General features: G+C 42.3%; 1 protein-coding gene across 1 annotated transcript in view; it reads left to right on the forward strand.

Moving 5' to 3' along the window:
• Nucleotides 1-2,137: 2,137 nt before the first annotated feature.
• Nucleotides 2,138-22,416, forward strand: part of ANKRD29 (ankyrin repeat domain 29) — a 50,390-nt gene continuing 30,111 nt past the window's right edge. The window contains exons 1-3 of the mRNA XM_028524153.2: nucleotides 2,138-2,274; nucleotides 2,570-2,816; nucleotides 12,597-12,707. Of these exons, the coding sequence (XP_028379954.2) occupies nucleotides 2,138-2,274; nucleotides 2,570-2,816; nucleotides 12,597-12,707 (495 nt within the window). The remainder of the gene's footprint in view (nucleotides 2,275-2,569; nucleotides 2,817-12,596; nucleotides 12,708-22,416) is intronic.

Genomic DNA, 22,416 nt, shown 5'->3' on the forward strand with positions numbered 1-22,416 from the left:
GGAGGGAGAGGGCTCAGTCACTAGCCTGACCTACTTCACAGTTCTGTCTAGCAAGTCCTGTTGGAGCATAAACTGGGACAGTACAAAACCAGGGCCAAACACATTCTAGTCTCTGATAGTGTGAACACAAGGTGATAATGAATACTGCCTCATTTGAGATGAACAGATGTCTCCGCATCTGAGCTGCAGATATCCTTGGAGAGGAGTGGTGGGCCTTATGATCCACTCGATATGAAGAACACAAACCCTTCAAAATCGACATTTAATATGTTATAACCACCTACCATCTCCAGCCATAAACTAACCCCTAAAGGAAACAAAAGACATAAGACACAAGGTCTGGCTTTGAAGAATTTAAACTCAGCTGAGTCAAAATAAGTGATTTTGAGAGCAATACCAGGCCTTCTGGAATGAAGGACTAAGGGATGTTGTGCAAAGTGGAATTATGGCGGGGCTCCTCAAGCACGGAGGGAGGTGGCTGGGGGGCAGGCTGCAGGAAGGAGACCTGAGCTGAGTAACCCCAGGTGGGTGAGGATTTGGGGTCGGGCAGGCAGAGGAGGGGAGAAGGAAGAGCCATAGGTTGGGAGGGAGGGTGATAACAAGGAGAATCCTTTGACAAGGATGGGGACAATGTTGGGGTAGTGAGAAATTAGTTGGGTGAGAAGGGTGGGGCTACAGGAATTTAACTCATGTGTTAGGCCTAGTGGGCCACTGTTAGGTTTGGGAGTGGGTCACTTTAGGAGTTGCCTGGCTGTGATCATGAGGGTTTTGTTCCTTTTAGAAGCTTTTTTGTTAAATGAGGACGAGCTTAACCTGGTGTGTGGGGTTGTATACAGGAGCATTCTTTCCTGTGACTTTGACAAGAGTCCCATCAGCGGCCTGGCCAGAGACACAGTGCCAAGAACAACTTCGAGCAGCAAGTGTGGTAGTGGAAAGGGAGTGGGTTTTGAAGCCAGACAGACTTAATTAAAGGTCTAGTTCATCACCCATTAGCAAATCACTTCATTTCATTTCTGAGAACCTTAGTATTTTTTTAATCTATGGAATATGCATAATCCCTACTTTACTGCATTTTTATAAGAAAACATCTAGTACATAGATAACCCTCAAAATGTTAATGCTTTCCCTTCCTTCTTCTTGTTTATCAAAACGATTAAAGCAGGTTCTGGCAGGGTAGCTCAGTTGGTTAGAGCAGTGTCCCAATATGCCAAGGTTGTGGATTCTGTCCCAGGTCTGAGTGCATACAAGAATCAACTAGTGAATGCAAAAATAAGTGAAACAACAAATCAATGTCTCTCTCTTTCAAAAACAAAACAAAAAAACCATTAAAGCAAAACCTCCAATGATTGATCTTGTCTAATAATGTTGTGTGGCAACTTTAGAACTGTCTTCCATAGATACAAGGCAAGGAAGGAGTTTTGAGTTGTTCTTGATTTAAAAACTGAACATTTCCATCAAATGTTGGTAGTTTTTATTTTAAATACAAAGTAATACAATTTATCTACAAAGGGTATTTTTACTGTTATTAACTTTTCTTTCTAGCAGTGGTTTTTAACTTACAAATTAAATATTCATTACAAATTCAACTGAGAAGAGGGAAGGAGGCGCAAACAATGGTGAGGGGGCAAATAAGTAGATTCCTATAGTGCAAAGGTGTGAGACATCCACTTTAGATTTGAATTTTCTAGAAAGGCCATTATTGTCTTTTATACATTAAAAATAATTTATTTTTTCATTAAAAATATATGACTCTCCCACTTTTACTTCCCGAAAACCAACCCTGGGCAGGCAGCAAGCAGTGTGTGCGAGCGAGTAGAGAGCTCCAGGGGTGCAGCACAAGGCCGAGAGGAGGAGGTGGTAGGTAGAATCAAAAGGAGGGCTCTGAGTATATTTCAAATTTGCCCCTCATCTTCAAAAAGAAAGACATCGCTTACTACTGGTTCGACCAAAAAACTTCTTCCCTGTATCGTTCCCCAAGAGGGTGAAAAACTTAACGGATCCTTAGAAAAAGACAGGAAAGAAAAGAAAAACTAGAAAGAAATAAAGAAAATGAAAACAGCTATTTAAAAGGGTGGTGGGATGATGGGTGAATTTTTGTCTCAAGTTTCATTGACATCTTCATCCTGTTCACGCTGTAATGAAGTCTGAGAGTCATCTAATGCAGACCACGCTCTTTGGAAGACGGGCAGTCGGGGGGCGGGGCGGGGTGGTGAGTGTGGGAGTATTCTGTGTGAACCTGCGGGTGACGGGGCCGGGGGTATTGGAGATTGTACGGTGTGTGGAGTTTGGAGTGTGTCAGCGAGTGTGTGAGTGTGTCGCCGAGTGTGTATGTGACGGGAATATGGGTGTGGGGGGGTGTATGAAAGTGCGTGAGGAGTGCAGGTCTGTGGATAGCGTTGTGTGTGTAGAACGTGGAGAGCGCACGGTGTGGTGTGCACAGTTTGGAGTGTGAGAGAGGGTGTGGATTGAGAGGAGTGGGTATGAGTGCGTGAGTGTGCAGTGGTACGCGTGCGTGAACCTGTTTGTGCGGAGAGAGCACAGGTCGTGCGGTGTTTGGTGAGTGAGGTAGGTACGCGGAGGGCGGGCTAGTGTGCGCAACTCCCTTTACACGCGTCCTGCCCTTCCCTACCCCTCCCCGCCCTCCACGCCCCGCCCTGTCTGCCGCGGTAACGGCGGCTCGGGGTGCGGCGCGGCGGAAGCCGCTGCTCTGCGGAACGCGGTGGAACAGGGGCGGGAGCGTTGGGGCGGGCGCCCCGAGCCGGAAGCGCGCTGGTCCCGCAGGGGCGGCCTCGGACGTGGGCAAGATGTCCTTCAAGGTAAGCGCCAGGGTTCCGGAAGTGAGTGCCAGGGCGGGCGACACACTGGCGGCGGCGGAACCGGCACTCAGAGACCGCCCGAGCCGCCGCGCGGGTCCGCTGGGTGGGGTGAGCCTGCAGGGTGGGGTGGGCGCCACTTGGGTGCCGGCTTGGGACAGGAGGAAGTGACCGGGCTGGGATGGCTCCTGTGGTTTGTGGTTTGGTTGCGTGCACTTTGCTAGAAAGGCTTTCGGTACTTACGGCTGCTGGTCCGAGGAGCCAGACCGCGGGGAACTGGGGCGGCGGGGACTGTCGCCAGGGTAACAGGCGGGGCGGGGACTTACTCGGTCAGCGCTATCTTGCAGCCCATCTCAGAAGGACGAGGCTGCGGCATGGATTCGGATTCTGTGACCTCCTTGCGGAATGCCAGCCACACAGCTGCCTCCTCCTCGCCAGAGCACTTTTCTTGGGTGCTGAAGCTGAGCACCAGCACAGGCTTCAGGGTCCAAAAGAGTCTTGAAAGAATTTATTAAAGTCATTCCGTTATATCTCCACATTTTAGGATGAAAGTGAGGTCAGCTGATTTCCCTCTATTGAAAAGTTTTAAATAAAAATAATAGTTAAAATGTTCTGAGCAGTTAAAATGTGATCAACTCTTATGCAAGGGTGTCACTGTTCATTTTCTGAATCTGCAAAAGACCCATGGATTGTACTTTCCTGGCGCGCGCTTGCGCGCTCGCGCGCGCTCGCTCTCTCTCTCTCTCTCTCTCTCTCTCTCTCTCTCTCTCTCTCTCCCTCTCTCCCTCTCTCTCCCTTTTTGTCAAGAAAATGAAAACAGGCTAAGTTGATTAGCTCCTCCAACAGTTTTGCAGCCAGTAAGTGAATGGTGTTAAAATCGAAACTCTAGTGTGTCTGGCTCCAAAGCCTCTGTAATCCCATCTCCTACTGTAGCTCATGTAAGTAGAGGAGTGACATGGTGAGATTTACATGTTGGAAAGATCTCTGGCTACAGTTTGGAGAGTGGAGCTGGGAGACCAAATAGGAGGATGTTGGATTCATCTTGTTAAATGGTACTGGACTAGAACACAGGTGGTGATGATGGAAGGATGTGGACAAAATGAGTGACTTTAAAATATTTAAATCCACAGAATTCAGTAATTGATATTATTCACACAGTTAGGGAAAGCCAGAGAGGTGAAGAGAAAACGTTCAGGTTGGGACATGTAAAGTTTAAGGATTAATGGAAGTCCAAGAAAAGATGTTGAATAGACTGGGAGTCCGGGAAGGTAGTCTGGGCCCCGGAGAGAGGTGAGACTTAGGAGTGGACAGTGTTATGTGGGAACTGAACCTATGGCAGTGAACATGATGACCCACAGGTGTGTAAAGGTGGAAAATAAGAGGATTGAGGACAAAATCTTGAATATCAAGACTTAAGAATGAGCAGAATTAGAGAAGCCCATTGAGAAAACTGAGCAGCAGCCACAGATGTATGAGAACATACAGAAGCTTGTGCCATCAATTCAGCCAAGAGTCTAGTTTTTTAATAACCCTGGAGAGGGACTCTTAAATACCACAGAGAAATGAAACAAATGAAGAATCGAAAAGTGTCCATTGAATTTTGTAACAAAACAGCCCCTGGTGACCTTGGTGAGAGCACTTTCAGTGAAGTGTGGGGTTCAGGAGCCAGACTGCAATAGCTTGAACAGAGAGTAGATGGAAACCATTAGTATAGAGAATTCTTTCAAAAAATTCTGCAAGAAACAGTGGCTGTAGCAGGGATGCAGACTTGGACAAGGGTCTGTTTGCTTTAAAATGGTAGAGACTTATGCATCCTTAAATGACGATAGGCATCTCAACAGTAAAAAGACAACTCAGTTTTAAAATGGGCAAAGGATATGAATACACAATTTTCCCAAGAAGATCTACAAATGGTCAATTAGGCCCTGAAAATATGCTCAGCATTATTAGTCATCAGGGAAATGCCAATCAAAACCAGACTGAGAAACCACTTCGCACCAACTAGGGCGACTGCAATCACCAAGACAGACAATGACAAGTGTTGGCAAAGATGTGGAGAAATCAGAACCCTAACAGCAAGTAAAATGATGCAGCAATATTTGGTCCTTCAAAAAGTTAAACATAAGAGTTATCACATGGCCCAGCAATTTCAGTCCTAGATATATACTCGAGAAATGAAAGCATATGTTCACACAAAAAGCTTATACACATGTTCATAGCAATATTATTTATAATAGTTCCAGGAACCAACCCAAATGTCCATCAACTGATGATAAAATGCACTATATATTCGTCAGCTTGGTCTGCAATAACAAAACACTATAAACTGGGTAGCTTAAAAAAACAGGAATTTTATATCTCACAGTGCTGGAGGCTGGGAAGTCCAAGATCAAGCTGCTGGCAGATTCGGTGTGTGGCAAGAGCCTTCTTCCTGGCTTGCAGACAACCACCTTCTCGCAACATTCTCAGGTGGGAGACAGGAAGCTCCAGTGTCTCTTCCTTTTCGTTTAAGTGCAGTAACCCTGCCATGGGGGCTCTACTCATGGTCTAATCTGCATTGAATTGCCTCCCAAAGGCCCCACCTTGTAGTACTATCACATTAGGGTTTAGAACTTCCACATATGAATTTGGTGGGAAAAAGTCATAAGCATTCAGTGCATAAGATACGTATCCATACAGTGGAATCATCGTTCACCCATAAAAAGGCTGAAGTACTGACATAAAACAACATGGAAGAAACTTGAAACATGTTAAGTGAAAGAAGCCAGACACAAAAGGCCACATACTGTATGATTCTATTTATATGACATGTTCAGGATAAGGAAACCCATAGAGACAGCAGGTAGATTTAGTGGTTGTAAGGGGCTGGGGAAGAAGGGACAAATGGGGAATGATCGTTAATAGGTATAAGGTTTTTCTTTGGAGTGATAAAAATGTTTTTGGAATAGTATGGTGATAGTTGTAAAACCTGGAGAGCACACTAAAAACTGTTGAATCACATGCTATAAAAGGATGAATTTTATAGTTTATAACTCATAGCTCAAAAAAAGTTTTAAAATGACAGCAGAGAGTTCTGAGAAGGCTTGGAGTAGAGGGGCTAACTGAGCTGAGAGGACAGAGAGTAAGCAGGCCTTTATTAATTGCAGAAATATACTAAACAGGTCAAGGAAAACCTTTTCCATTGGAGTTGAAGAAAGGAGGTGAGGTTGAGTGTGGATTTTGATGTTTTGTAAAGTTGAAAGCCAGGATGAGGTCTAAATTTGCATTAGGCAAAAAGGGAAGTGCCAAAACTTTCAGTGAAGAACAAAGAGTGATCAGGCAGCAACACCTACCAGGTGATATGAGGCAGAGGCTGAGAGAGTGGAGTGGCCTGAGGGTTGAACAAACCAGTGATTCCTACACCTGACTGCAAGGGCAGTGTCTGGAATCCTGGTGAGGAGGGCCCAACCCAGTTTCCCAGCCTAGGGCTGGTGTGGGGGAAGGTCCAGTCTCTGCCAGGGAGGGGTGCTGGCGAGCCTTCCACAAGGAGACAGAAGAAGCAAAGCACTCTGTCCTAGATTAAATGGAGTTGATTTTCCATGAAGCTCCAAAAGGAACAGAGGGAAGACTGGAGGGGGAGGGAACCGAGTCCCTTAGTGGACTAAGCCTGCCCTAGCCCACATCATATCAAACATATTAAAATGTACCCACAATCCATGATAATAATAGAGACTTTTATTTTTGGAAGGATTTTTATAATATTGCTTTTAAAGTTATTTAGTCATGAATATTTAATTTACATTTGTCCTTGGTTTTTCTGTCATTGCTATATATATAGTAATTCTCATGTAATGAGAAAATCAGACCTACAAGTTATTTTCATATTTCATCAATATTTTATGAATACCATTTTTAGCATTTATAAACAAGTTGACAAAATGGTATATTTTGTAGCTTTTTAATTAAATAAAAAGCTCTGATTTTGGAACCAACTGTTTAATTTTTCATAGGCCCCTGGAACACTCTAGGTCATAGGCCCTAGGTCTCCAAAGCCTTTGTTTAAAAGGCCCAGCCTTGCTGGCTGAGTGTGTGGGAGAATAAATAGAGCATCATAAATCACCATTGAGCTCTGCTTGATGACTCAGAGTCACTAAATGTAGGGCTATTTGCTGCTTCTGAACCACATGGACCCCCCTGCATCTATTTTTTACGCTTCCTCCATTATGCTGTCAGCAGTCATTTCTCCCTGCTAATCGGTTGACCTCCCTAAACCTCCTCTTTCACAATTGGAAACTCCTAATTTCATCTGGTTGGGAAAACAGACACGTGTTCTTTAGAATTATCCGTAAAGTAAAAGCAAACCCAGAATATAGATCTGAGCCTTTTTGTGAAATGACGTTCATGGATTTCATTACATCAACTTTTTACTTTATAAAAGCTATTTCACCTAATGAGTACTGATTCTTAAGGGCTGAGGTTGCCAAAAGTTTAACACAATTGTGGCGGGGGGCGGGGGGGGTTGGGTGGTAGACTGACATGTGAGTCTGACATGTAGAGGTGACATTGCTGGATAAAGAACACCATCGGGTCTTCCCTGAGCATGTGCTATCCAAGCAGGTAAAGCATCTCAGTACCATGTTTCGTCTTGGTGACAGAAATTGCGCATGCCTTGGCTGAAAGTACAGGAACTTGAATGTTTCATCCTTGTTCTGAAAGTATGTAAATTATCTCATAATCGGCTCCAATTCACCAACCAGCTGAAGTTACTTGGATGAGCCACAGTAAAATTACTTACAAACCCATTTTTTGAAACAGCTTTATTGAAATGGAGATCACATACATATGACTTACCCATTTAAAGTGTTCATTTCAGTCTTGGTATATTCACAGAGTTGTGCCAGCATCAGAACAATCAGTTTTAGAATATTTTAATCACCCCAAAAAGAAGTCCCATACTCATTAGCATTCATTCTCTATTACCCTAACTTCCCAGCTTTAGATACTGCTAATCTGCTTTCTCTCTCTATAGATTTGCCTATTCTGGTCATTTGTTTAAAAAAGACTTTAAGTATGGTCTTGATCAAATTGTGAATTGGGAAATTCCAGTGTTATATAATCCTGTTTCTAAGGCAGAATGCCTGGGGCAAATCATTTTATTCAGTTTCCTATCACTTACTGGAGTATAACAATACTGACAATGCAGGATTTAGGCTTCTTTAAAGATTATTGAACATTCAGAAATTTTCAAGTACTTAGCATAAAGGGACAGTGGGTTACAATAGCCACTAACACATCAAAAGCATCCTCCGCACATGGCTTCTCAGTCTGTCACTGTATCCTTATTTCATGGGGCTTTTAACATCGAAGAAATACATTATTGAACAAAGCTCATGTTCTCTTGATGAATTAATAGGATACAACTGAAACCCACATTCTTTTCAGCTTTAATTTTTTATTGTATTTCTTCCATTACCCTTTAGTACCTTTATATTCCCTCCCTCCACCCCACAATCACCACATTGCTGTCTGTGCCTATGAATCCTTTTTCCTTTTTGTACTTTTTAAAACTGATAGTTTTGAGCTCTACCCTCTCTTGGCTTTTAATTGAAATTCCAGTTCTGTACAAATAACAATTTCCCTGCTATGTTCCTCTATCCTTCCTTCCAGTACCTAATTTCTGGGCATGTGCTAGTGGAAAGCATTTATGAGCCACAATTCTAACAGTAAATGGGGGGGGGGGGGAGAGAAGAAAACATGGCATATGAGGAAGCCTATGTTCAGTTTTTCTCACAGGGTACTAAAGATACAAGACCGTAGACTCTGGACTCAAACAGATGTGAGTTTGAATCCTGGCCCTGTTACTTCCTCACTATATGACTGTGAGTAATTCATTTCTGGGCCTCAGTGTCCTCGTCTTAAAAATGAGAGTAATAATAACTCCTGATGGGGTGGTTCTGGGAATTAAACACATCAGAGCAGTAAAAGTGCTTAGCACGCTGGTTGGTGCACAGCAAGGTCTCAACATTGGCTGTCATTGCTGTTCTCCATAATATGGCAACCAACAAGCCTGAAGGAGGCACGCTGGCCTTATAGAGACAAGAACGATCAAGAAAGAGGTTAAATAATCATAGCATGATTGGTAAAGTGCTTTACAGTTTGTATGAAGCATTTTCTTATGCAGCATCTCCTTTAAAGACTAAAGGGCTCGCCCCTGGTCCACTCCACAGCATTTATGATTTCGTGCATATTGTACCCGACGAGGTTTGGAGTTACCCAGGCAACGTGATGGGTATAGACCCCAAAGAGAAGGAAAGTCAAGGGACTTTGCATCTTGGCAGAAGAGGAGCTTGGAATGAGGGCAGGAAGGAGGTCATGGGTCCATGCCTATTCCTTGCCGTCTACAGAAGGAGAATGCCACAGGAAGCGGAAGGGTGTGATGGCTAAAAGGGCAGTAGCAAGTGCCCACTTCGTTGAGCTGTGATGAGGATCAAATAAGCAACATACCAGGTGGTCCAGGATAAGCATTTAGCATTAGCTCAAGATTCCCGCCCTCCAATAATGTGTGGGCCACAGTGCCATAGGAGAACTTGCCCATGTCTTTGCTAGACCTCTCCACCTAGATGCCCCATAGGCACTTGGAACAGCATGTTCAAAGCTGAATTTATCATTTTTCCAGAAACCTGTCACTCACGTTACTTCAGACTTTCATGAATGGCACCACATCAACCAGGCACTCAAACCAGAAACCTAGGAGTCAACCCAGGCTCCTTCTCCCTCCTCTCCTGCACATGGATTCGCAGACCAAGACTATTCAGTTTAGCTCCTTAAAATTTCTCGTGTCTCATCCTGCCAGCCCACTCTTGTTGCCTCAGCTTGGGCCCTCATCTCTTGCTCTGTCTCTGCAGTGGTCTCCTTAGCCTTGTAGACACCAGTCTTACCTGGTTCCAGTCCTTAGTCCATTCTCCCCCAGGCTGCCACAGGACCTGTCTAAAACGCAAAACGGGTAGTCTTGCCCCATCTTAAGACCCTTGCTCTACTTTGCCATGCCCACCAGGATAAAGTGTACACTCTGTTAGCAAGTGCAACAGCAGCTTCTTCAGGGTGTGGCCCTGACTACCTGCCTTACAGCACCTCCTGCCCTCTCCTCACACCCTTCATCCAGCCTTTCCAAGGTAAAGATTGTTCCCAGATGCTGTGCAGCACCTCCGCGTCTTTGACTCACCACCCTGTCTGCCTGGGACACTTACCACCCAGGCCCCTACTCATCTTCCAAAACTCTTCCCAAGAATTCCTGCTCTTGGAGGCCATCCTTGGCCACCTTCCTCAGGGAGAATAGACCATTCTCTGCTCTCACCACCACCATCTGCGTTCCTACTCTAGCACCTATAATAACTTGGATGCCTCAACATGACTTATTCCACTGGGCCATAAAGCCATTTGTGAGCAGAGATCAGTGACTTGCACCTCTGATCCTAGCCCCTGGCCAGTTCCAGTGTCCCAGCATGTGCTAGTGACTAAGTAAACAAATTCACCCAGACAAGTATTTAATGTGCTGTGAGGACTGTGCATTTATAGCTAGATTTCTTGTATGTTTTCTATCAAAGTATATTCATGAGTATTGTCTCATTCAGTCCTCCAACAACATATGAATGAGGTACTATTATTATTATCCCCATTTTACTGGGGCAAAGAGAAGTTAAATCACCTACCCAGGGTCACAGAGCTGGGCAGTTGCAGGGTCAGAACTTGAACTCAACTCTTCCTTACCCAAAATTGAGTCATTCCTCCATCTCCCTATAAACCAAGCTCTTGAGGGAAAATGAAGTATTTACCGCTTTTCACAAAGCTGGCTTTCTAAAGCTTTATGGGAAACCAAGATGTGTAGCCTCAGCAGGAGAGGAATCCCTGAGGCCATTCTCAAGGCAGGAGAGGCTCCCTGCTGGAGGGCTCTTGACGACCATAGAAGACTGTGCTTTGTTGGTGGTTTTTGAAAGGTATTTGGGGTTAATGCAAAACAAAAACATTGAAAATTATTTACAATTTATTACTCCCAAGATTTCATGTTTCTGGAGAAGCCGGCAGAGAGGTTCCATGGTGCATATTAGATTCTCTTCCTAGATTCCCTCCCAAACTTCATTTTGGCCTTGTGCAATTTCTCTATTGAAAGGGTGTTGTTTCATACTTTATTCTACAAGTCAACCCTGCCTTACTCTTACTTCACCCTGTTAGTAATGACCCTAATGTGACACCCAGCCTGGTACAAAAGCCACAAACGCTGGGTGAGAGCACCACCAGCTCCAAAGCTCTGGGACAGCAAAATTGACAACTTCAGGGAGAGCATATTGTTCACCTGGAATTTGAGGTGATTTGTTTTCATCATAACTGAGCCAGGAAACTATTCAAAGTATGTTTGAAATCTGCTTATCACTCTCTGCTTTGCCATGCTCGCATCCAAGAATGCACAAGAGTACTCAGTTGTGCATGTGATGAAGGTTCTGGAATGAAATCCTCACACACCTCCCCACTGTTGCTGTGCTTTCATTTACGTGGCTCCATGGAGTAGCTTAAATGGTTGGGATTTTCTTTTTAACTTAGCATAGGTAGATTAGGTATTATGTTGAATACCGTAGCCATATACTTAAAAGGCACTGCATAAAAGGTTTTTTCGGTCAGGCAAGTGTTTTAAGCCCACCAAAAAGCTTTTTGTTAAACAACTTGAATACTAGAACATTTTCTGAGACCAGCAAAATTCTTTATTTAGTATCAAGACTGAGTTTAACTTTGCCTGCTGATTCTAACTTTGTAAAGTAAAGGAGAGATAGGGAGAAACGAGTGTTATAAGCATTTGTGATATATTGGGCCTTGCAGTTAACCTGCATCATTTAATCTTTATCTTAAACTATAAGACAGGTAGTGTAGTCTCTGTGTAAGCAAAAGGAATCGGAGACCCGCCGGAACCAAGTCCATAGTGCAGGGCTTGGCTTGAAACCCAGAGCTGTCTGGTTCTTCCAAGCCTGTCCTCCCCACTCTGCCCCAACCGTGACTGTTATGTGCAAATCTGAATCGATGCTTTAGAGAAGGAACTTTTGCTGCAGGCAGCTCTGCCGCTCTCCTTGAGTTTTCCTGCTCTGTTCCTTCCCTAGGTCTGGTTCCAACATTAACTTTGCAACTTTAAAATAACCCAGCATGAGGGATCCATATGGGGACACGTAACAACTTTTTCTGCCCAGAATTCCTGGTTCTTAACTGGAACCTGTGGCAGGTTCCAGCTGACACGAAGAAAACTAGGTGGAGAGAAAGGGAGGCACTTACCCAGACAGCTGGAATTGAGTAGAAACTGTTGAGGGCACAGAACAGATGCTAGTAAACTCCTTTGGGAGGTCAGAATTGGGAGCAGTTTTCTCTGCGTAAAGGTGAAAAGAGATTTGGGAACATTTGAGAGAGGAAATAACCATTTAAATACAGCCTTGGCCTTGAAGGATGGGGAAAAACTCTTTTCAAGCAGAGAGGAAACTGAACAAACACAGAGGCAGGAAAGTGAGTGCATTGGTGGGAAATAGGGTATTAATAGTGTTGTATTATCAACAACTTGTGCTTCATAATCAGCACTGGGGCTCAGTTATCTGCTACAAAACAGTACATTCCGTAACCAAGTGCATTATAGTTATCTGCTGTTGGAGGAGCAATCTGGCAAATGATATGGCACATCTGGAAATTCTGCCTTTTAAGTGGTATATGTTTGCGCAGAAGTGGTCATGTTAACTAATGTTGATTTCAAGATCCTGTTTTCTTTTGCTTCTGCAGAAGGAAACTCCACTTGCCAATGCCGCATTCTGGGCAGCGAGGAGAGGAAACCTGGCTCTGCTCAGGCTGCTGCTGAACAGCGGTCGGGTGGACGTGGACTGCAGGGACAGTGTACGGATGGACTTATTTGGTATACGCATGCCAAGGACACGCCATGTCCCCCGTTGCCATGAGAGCACCTCCTGAACACATTTCCCTTAACTGCTTATCTACTCTTTCATGTGTTTGCTTGCTTTATCCTTTTCAAAAAGTCCAAGGCACCACAGTGAACTTAAAAATGTATTGGGAAAACTATTACATGCATAAAACCACAGGAGGCCACAATAGGGAAAGAGACACTTTACCAGGAATCTGAATTGGCAGATTCCAAGAAGAAGCGGGTGTTTAGTCAGAGAATTCAAACCAGCTGCTTTCACGAAAAGGTGGAGATAATTTAGAGTGGAGGAAGGCTGCTGTGGAGGTGGGAGTTAGGTTTTTTCCTACAAGGATGAGAGAACAGAAAGGGAGCCTCCCTCAGATTCCTCCCGTCTCATTACCTTTGCAAACATCAATACGCTAATTGGCAATTAAGGAGAACTAAAAATAGATACTACTGCCCACTGGAGGCCTGGACTAAGAGAGCCCCTCCCTCCCCAGCTAGAGGTAATGATTTCTCTGTACTCAGCGTGACTTCTCCACATCTTTGGGGACAAGGAGGACCTCAGAGGAGAGAAGGGGAGAACAGATGTTTTGATTTTAGGATTTAAATAAAAATGTTTTTCAAAGGAGCCTTATTGTTTTCCTGAAAACAGGATGTGCCATTTCCAGCTTTTATTGCACAAATGTGGTCATTGAGATCAGCCACCAGCCACAGGGAGCTACCAGCGTGTGCTCCAGTGCACCCTCTGGGGGCATCAGTGCAGGGAACTTGGGTTTGCACCTCCAGGTCCACTCATGCCCTTCTTCAGCTTCCCCAGCACCTGAACTGTATGGTCTGTCCCAGTGGGCTTACTTCCTTCTTAACTTCCGGTTGGGTTTGGCCAATGGGAGCATTGGCAGGAGTCAGAGGGTGGAAGGATAGGGATGTTGGGGAGCCCAGTGCACCCTCCCCAACCCCGCCCTCTCTGGTAGCAGCATCCTGGGAGCCACTACGTTCCCCCTCCTGCCTGCAGGCCTAGGCTGGCTGTGGAGCCCACTGTTTAGTTCCCAGGGCTACACTGTTCTTTACAGTATCCCTACTCCCAGGGCACAGCTTTATAAATAGTCTCTTTGTTCAACTTTCTTCCAGTTATCTCAGTTTCAATGTGCCATCTGTTCCTTGCCAGGACCCAGACTGATAGGGGGTCTTGGGCATCTGGGCCCTGGCCATCCCTTCCTTACTTGGCCCCACTGGGCAGTAGCACCACAGTGGGTGAAACTGAAGCAGGGACACTGGTTTTCATCGTGGCCTCATCCACCAACCAGGTCATTTTCCCCTCTTTTCTGGAACACACCTTTTTTAGACACCTCCATGACTTTCTCCTGGCTTTTGGCTTCCCAGGGTCACCACATAGTGCCACACACATCCTGCCCCCCAGACAGCAGCCCACACTCTCAGCCCCCCAGTGCCCTTTTCCCCATCAGAGCTCACCTCCGACCACCACCCCCTTTCCCCCTGGGGTTCACACTTGGTCTCTGCTGGGTAACCCAGTAGCTATTTTGATCCAAAAAATTACTTCTATAAATAGATACTAATGTATTTTTAGGTTACTCCTTGTTTAAAAGAAAAAGTTAACTTTCTGAGGGGCTTTCAAGAAAGATGATTCCTTAACACAAAGGAGCAAGTCTAAATGATGGTAATTTCATACGCTCTTTTATTTTGAAAGGGCATCTACGATTGGTGGTGACTGAGAGGCAGGAAGATGTTTGGGACAGTGCAGGCCCTCGTTTCCTCCAGATTGCACTGGGTGGGTTCCTGCCTCCTCCACATGCCACCTGAACATGGAGTCTGGGTTCCAGGATCATTCTTCTTGTGAATGATCTCTAGGCTAGTGTTGCCCTCGACAGTAGGGCCAAGCCCAGGATGCCCTAGGATACCAGGAGAGCTGATGCAATGCAAGGAGGGGCCCCAGGCCTTTGCTGGGAACTGCTCCTAACCTCAGGTATGACCTGTTCAAACTCTTCCAATAAACAGCTTTGTAAAGACAAATATGCATCATCTCTAGGCCACACACGATGGGAAACACTTTGATTTGCTAACACTCATTCATTCACCTTCAGTTTCTAGATTAATGCTGTCTTTAATGATGTTTACAGCTTTCTCTTTGCTCATCTCTCTGACACTTTCACCACAAAGATGTGTGATGGCAAGTTTATTTTAGTCTTTTTAGACATACGAATGTATGCAGTTCACCATCTTGTTGGATGCAGTTCACTATCTTGTTGGTTGTGGTCTTCTCTACATTTATATGCATTGTGTCCTCTGTTCAAAATCAGCTCATTTTAAAAGATACATTTCCACATCAGGTAACTAAACAAAGTAACCTTAATTATTAGAGAATTAAAAGCAATCAGGCTAATAGGTTTTGAATATAAAGGAAATATTTTTTTTGTAGCTTAAGTCATCAACAGATATGACTTCTTTATCCTCTTTTTCCTTTATCTCAACCTTTCTCTCAATTGACTGTCATCTAAAATTGAAATACAATCTTTAAAGAAGCATTTTTGTTCTTTGTTTTATTCATCTTTCCTTACCGTAATACAGATGAGCCTAATTTGTTATTTTCTTTTTTAAGTATTCAAATTGGGTGCTCTGGGATTCCTCTGGCTCATGATTGATTTTTATTTTGAGACCAGTGTGACCAATGATAAAAATTTTTTCTCTCTCATGTAAAAAATATAGTTACAGCTTGTCGGTTTAGACTGGCTTTATTTATTTATTTATTTACTTTATTGTATTTTTTCCATTACCATTTAGTCCCCGTATATTCCCTCCCCACCAGCAATCACCAACACTGTTGTCCGTGTCCATGAGTCCTTTTTCCTTTTTGCTCAATCCCTGCACCCCCTAACCTCCCCTTAGCTCTATCCTGCTCTCTACCCATGAGTCTGTCTCTATTTTGTGTGTTCTGTTTATTGATTAGATTCCACATATGAGTGAAATCATATGGTATTTGTCTTTCTCTGACTGGCTTATTTCGCTTAGAATAATGTTCTCTAGGTTCATCCATATCGTCGCAAATGGTAAATTTTTCTTTTTATGGCTGAGTAGTATTCCACTGTGTAAATGTCCCATAGTTGTTTTATCTACTTATCTACTGATGGACACTTGGGCTGCTTCCATGGTCTTTCAAGTTAGTGTTTTGGGTTCCTTCAAATATATTCCCAGCAATGGGATTGCTGGGTCAAAAAGCAGTTCCATTTTTAATTTTTTGAGGTATCTCTATACTGCTTTCCACAGTGGCTGTACCAGTCTGTATTCCCACCAACAGTGCAAAAGATCTCCCCTTTCTCCACATCCTTACCAGCACTTGTTTGTTGATTTATTGATGATAGCCATTCTGACATGTGTGAGGTGATACCGCATTGTGGATTTAATTTGCACTACTCTGATGATTAGTGACATTGAGCATCTTTTCATTTGTCTATTGACCATCTGTATGTCTTCTTTGGATAAGGCCTCCTTTGCCCATTTTTTAATAGGGTTGTTTAGGGGGGTTTTTGGTGTTGAGTTTTGTAAGTACTTTTTAAATTTTGGATATTAATCTCTTATCAGATGTATCAGCAAATATGTTCTCTCATTCTGTGGGTTGCCTCTTTATTTTGTTGATGTTTTCCTTTGCTGTGCAAAAAGTTTTTAGTTTGCTATAGTCCCATTGGCTTATATTTACTTTTGTTTCCCTTTCCTGGGGAGATATATCCAAAAAAATATTGCTACAAGCAGTGTCTGAGATTTTACTGCCTATGTTTTCTTCTAGGATTTTTATGGTTTTGGGTCTAGCATTTAAGTCTGTAATCCATTTTGAATTTTTCTTGTCTGTGGTGTAAGAAAGTGGCCTAGTTTCATTTCTCTGCACATATCTGTCCAATTTTCCCAACACCATTTATTGAGTAAACTGTCTTTGGCCCATTGTATGTGTTTGCTTCCTCTGTCAAATATTAACTGACTATAAAGTCAATTAATAGGTTTATTTCTGGGCTCTCTATTCTGTTCCATTGATCTATGTGTGTTTTTATGACAGTACCAGGCTGTTTTGATTACTATGGCCTTGTAGTATAGTTTGTTATTAGGTAGTGTGATTCCTCCAACTTTGTTCTTTCTCATTATTGCTGCTGCAGTGTGGGGTCTTTTGTGGTTCCATACAAATATCTGAAATATTGGTTCTAGTTCTGTGAAATACATCATTGGGATCTAGATAGCAATTGCATTGAATCTATAGATTTCTTTGGGTAGTATGGACATTTTAATGATGTTAATTCTTCCTATCCATGAACACAGTATGTGCTTCCACTTAGCTTCAGTTTCTTTCTTGAGTGTCTTGTAATTTTCTGAATACAGGTCTTTTATATCCTTGGTTAGATATACTCCTAGGTATTTTATTCTTTTTATAGCAATTGTTAAGGGGATTGTTTTCTTAATTTCACTTTCTCTTAGTTCATTATAGGCATATAAAAATGCAACTGGTTTCTTGATATTAATTTTGTATCCTGCTACTTTGCTGAATTCATTTATCAGTTCTAGTAGTTTCTTGGTAGAATCTTTGGAGTTCTCTATGTACAATGTCAAGTTTTCTGCAAATAAAGACAGTTTCACTTCTCCTTTTCCAATTTGGATGCCTTTTAATTCTTCTTTTTTTATTTCTGTGGCTAGGACTTATGCTCCTATGTTGGATAAGAGAGGTGAAAGCAGACATCCCCGTCTTGTTCCCCATCTCAAGGCGAACGCTTGTAGGGTTTTTTTGCCCATTGCGTGTGATGCTGGCAGTGGATTTGTCCTACATGGCCTTTATTATGTTTAGGTATGTTCCCTCTGTTCCCACTTTGCTGAGAGTGTCTATCATAAATCAGTGCAGGATTTTATCAAATGCTTTCTCTTCATCTATTGCTATGACACTGTCAAGTGGTGAATCACATTTATTGATTTACAAATATTGTACCAACCTTGCATTCCCAAGTAAATCGCACTTAATCATGGTATATGGTCTTTTTGATGCATTGCTATATTTGTTTTGCTAATATTTTGTTGAGGATTTTAGCATCTATGTTCATCAGTAATATTGGCCTATAATTTTCTTTGTTTTTTAGTGTCTTTATCTGGTTTTGGAATTAGGAAAACACTGGGCTTGTAAAATTAGCTCAGGAGCCTTCCCTCCTTCTGAATTTTTTGAAATAGTATAAGAAGGAAGAGGTGTCAGTTCTTGGAACATTTGGTAAAATTCACCTGTGAAGCCATCTGGTCCAGGACTTTTGGTTGTTGGGAGTTTTTTTTTATTACTGTTTCAGTTTCACTAAGTGTAATCTGTCTATTCAGATTTTCTGATTCTTTCTGATTTATTTTAGAGAGTGTACGTTTCTAGGAATTTATCCATTTCTTACAGGTTGTTGAGTTTGTTGGCATATAGTTGTTTATAATGTTTTCTTATACAATCCTTTGCATTTCAGTGCTGTCAGTTGCTATTTCTCCTCTTTCATTTCTGATTTTATTTATTTGGATCCTCACTCTCTCTCTTTTTTTTTTTTTTTTTTTTTGAGTCCCGTTAAAGGTTTGTCGACCTTGTTTATCTTTCCAAAGAACCAGCTCTTGGATTCATTGATCTGTTGTATCATTTTTTAAGACTATTTTGTTTGTTTCTGCTCTTATCTTTATTATTTCCTTCTTTCTACTCACTTTGGGCTTTGTTTGTTGTTCATTTTCAAGTTCCTTTAAGTATAAAGTTAGATTGTTTGAGCTTTTTCTTGTTTGTTGGGGTAGGCCTGTAATGCTATCAATTTTCCTCTTAGGATTTCTTTCCCAGTGTCCCACAGATTTTGGATTGTTGTGTTCTCAACAAATTTTGGATTGTTGTTGGATTTCATTTGTTTCAAGATGTCTTTTGATTTCTTCCTTGATCTTGCTGTTGACCCACTCATTGTTTAATAACATGTTACTTAGCTTCAATGTCTTTGTGTGGTTTTTGGTGTTATTCTTGTGATTGATTTTTAACTTCATAGCATTGTGGTCAGAGAAGATGCTTGATATGATTTCAATCTTATTAAATTTATTGAGACTTGTTTTGTGTCCTAACATGTGGTCAATCCTAAAATACATTCTATGTGCATTGAAAAGTATGTATAATCTGCTACTTTTGGGTGAAATGCTCAGAAGATATCAATTAAATCCATTTCATCTAGTGTGTTAAGGCCACTGTCTCCTTGTTGATTTTCTGTCTAGAAGATCTATCCATTCCTGTCAAAGGGATGTTAAAATCTGCTGCTATGACTGTATTTCTGTCGATCTTTCCCTTTATGTCCATAAAATTAGCTTTACATACTTAGGTGCTTCTATGTTGGGTATGTAAATGTTTATTAGGGTTATATCCTCTTGTTGGATTGTTCCCATTATCATTAGGTAGTGTCCTTCTTTGTCTTTTACTATAGTTTTTTTTAAAAAAGTCTATTTTGTCGGACACAAACACTGCTGCCCCAGCTTTTTTCTCCCCCTTTCCATTTGGATGAAATATCTTTTTCCATCCCTTTACTTTTTTTCTGTGTGTATCTTTCAACCTGAGATGGGTCCCTTGGAAGCAACATATATGTGAGTCTTGTTTTCTTGTCCCTTCAACTATGCATTTGGTTGGAAGATTTAAGCCATTTACATTTAAAATGATTATTGACAGATACACAATTAGTGCCATTTTATTGTTAGACTATTTTTCTCTGTTTTTTCTTCTTTTAAAGTAATCCCATTAACATTTGTGGCAGTATTGATTTGGTGTTAATGAACTTATTTAGCTTTTTCTTGTCTGGGAAGTTCCTTATTACTTCTTCAATTTTAAATGATAGCCTTGCTGGGTAAAGTAGCCTTGGTTGAAGATCCTTGCTTTTCAACACCATGACTGTTTCACGCCACTCCCTTCTGGCCTGAAATGTTTCTGTTGAGAAATCAGATGACAGTCGGATTGGTGCTCCCTTGTATGTGACTACCAGCTTTTCTCTTGTGACTTTTAGGATTCTCTCCTTGTTTTTAAGCCTTGCCATTTAATTATGATGTGTCTTGCTGTAGGCCTCTTTGGGCCCAACTTGTTTGGGACTCTCTGAGCTTCCTGGATTTGTATGTCTTTTTCCTTCACCAGATGAGGGAAGTTTTAGGTCATTATTTCTTCAAGTGGGTTCTCAATCCCTTGCTCACTCTCTTCTTCTGGTATTCCCATCATGTACATGGTGTTACACTGCATGTTGTCTAAAATGCTTAAGCTTTCCTCATTTTTTAAAATTCATTTTTTTCTTTTTGCAGCTCTGCTTGGGTAGTTTTTTCTACCTTGTCTTCCAAATCACTGATTCATCTAACCTGTTTATTCCTTCCAGCATATTATTTATTCCAGATATTGAATTCTTTATTTCTGAGTGGTTCTTTTTTATGGTTTCTGTATCTTTTTTTCATGCTGTTGAGTATCCTTATAATCATTACTCTAAACTCTATCTGTCTGATAAATTGCTTGCCTCCATTTAATCTAGTTCTCCCAGAGAAGTCTCTTCTTCTTTAATTTGGGGCCTGTTTTTTTGTTTTCCCATTTTTGGCTGTCTCTTTGTGTTTGTTTCTGTGTATTAGGTAGATCTGCAAGGCTCTGGTACAGGTCCAAGTCAAACCCTGCCAAGTCAGACTCTGACTGGCCCTGGGCAACCTGTTTGGAGCTATCAGAGATCTACAGTTTGTTGCTTCCTCTGTTGGGCCTTGGTGTGTGCAGAAGGAACCAGACTTCACACCAAAGCCAGTTTTTCTGAGCCTTGGGCCTGGGGTAAAGTTAGCTAAAGTCTCAGCAGTCCCAGAGATCTGCCTTAGTTGTTAAATTTAATCAGTGATATAGCCTCAAGCTGTATTCAGCAGATGAGCTTAAGCTCCACAGGGTGGGGCAAAGTAGTTCCTGTAGGCGGAGCTATTGCTTCCCCCCCCCCCCGCCCCACCCCTGCCTGATGCCATTTGGAGAGGTGTGCTCTGCCTGAGAAGGATGGCCTCTACAGTGTGGGGAATGATTCGGCACAGGGATCCTAGAAACCGTTCCTTCAGTTCTCTTCCTAAAGCCACCAGCCTCCCAGAGTCTCATGCATCTCTAGTCCACTCTGCCCTCCCTCTGCTGGAGCCCAGGTAGGTGGCTGCAAATGAAATTTTGTGTGTTGGCCCTTTAAGAGCCTTTCTGAGTCTCCAGCCATCTCTCTTTGGCAGACAGAAACCTCACTGCTTTTCACAGCTTTATGCTATTTGGATTCCTTTTTCAGTTCTGGTGCTGAAAACCCCAAGCTGGGGAGTCCAGCTTGGGGTTTAGACCCCACACTTCACAGGCAGAACCCCCTAGCCACTGAAATATCCTCTGGAACTTCAGCTGCCACCCATGGGAGCCCAGCCAGCCCCTTGCACCTCCCCTGCACTTCCTACCAGTCACATTGTGGTGAAGTGGTTTCTTCTGTCTCTCTGTGGTTATAAGGCTTCTCTTCAGCTAGTGTTCAGTTGGTTTCTCAGGATGATTTCTCAACAATTTTTTTATAATTCCAGTTTGGTCCTGGGAGGAAGCAGTGTAGCTTCCACTTACTCATCTCTTATCTTGGGGTCTCCACATCTATATAGAAATTGCTCACATTCGAGAGGAAGTTGGTAATACCAACCTTGCTCCTCCAATCTTGGAAAATATGGAGGAAGAAGTTCAACTGAATAATGAATGGTACAGCCCTGGCTGGGTAGCTCTGTTGGTTAGAGTATTGTTCCAATATTCCAAGGTTGCAGATTCAGTCCCTGGTTAGGGCAAATACAAAATCAACCAATGAATACATAAATAAGTAGAACAACAAATCAGTGTTTCTCATTCTCTCTCTGTTTAAAATCAATTTAAGAAAAAATAATGGAAAGGGCAAACTACATGAAGGTCTTACATTGAAATACCAGATACAGTCACTCGGGGCAGAGAAATTATCATAGAGCACTCCTATGAAGCTGTTAGCTTTTCTTTCTTTTTTTTTTTTTTAATGACATCCAATCTTCCATTCTAAAATTATTCTTTGAATTCCTATTTCATGTGTATGTTTTAATTTTATCTTTATTGTACCTTTTCCCATTACCATTTAGTTCCTTTACCCCTCCCAGCAATCACCACACTGTTGTCCATGTCCATGTGTCCTATTTCCTTTTTGCTCAATCCCTCTACCCCCTAAACCCACCCCCCAACTAGCTGTCATCTGCTCTCCATCTATGAGTCTGTCTGTGTTTTGCCTCTTAGTTCAGTTTGTTCATTAGATTCCACATATGAGTAAAATCATATGGTATTTGTCTTTCTCTGACTGGAAGCCATTAGCTTTTATTGATTCTACCTGTATTTTTTATTAATAGCAAACAAGACTTCCAAAAAGTAGCACTGTCATTCACAGAAGTCAACAAAAGCCAGATGACACTTACTGAACTATTATAATATTGTTTTAATATCTAACATTTGCTGAATTGGTATCTAACATTGCTATGCTAAGTCCATTGCCTGAATTATCTCTTGTTCCCATTTAATTTAATCAGGCAGACATTTTAATTACTCCTCATTTTACAGACAAGGAGAATGAGCCTTTGAAATGTTAGGTAACCTGCCCAGGGTCATACTGTTGGACTGCTGAGCTCTACTGTCTCACT

This window comes from Phyllostomus discolor, chromosome 9 (genome assembly GCF_004126475.2).
Source record: "Phyllostomus discolor isolate MPI-MPIP mPhyDis1 chromosome 9, mPhyDis1.pri.v3, whole genome shotgun sequence".
Taxonomy (NCBI): Eukaryota; Metazoa; Chordata; class Mammalia; order Chiroptera; family Phyllostomidae; genus Phyllostomus; species Phyllostomus discolor.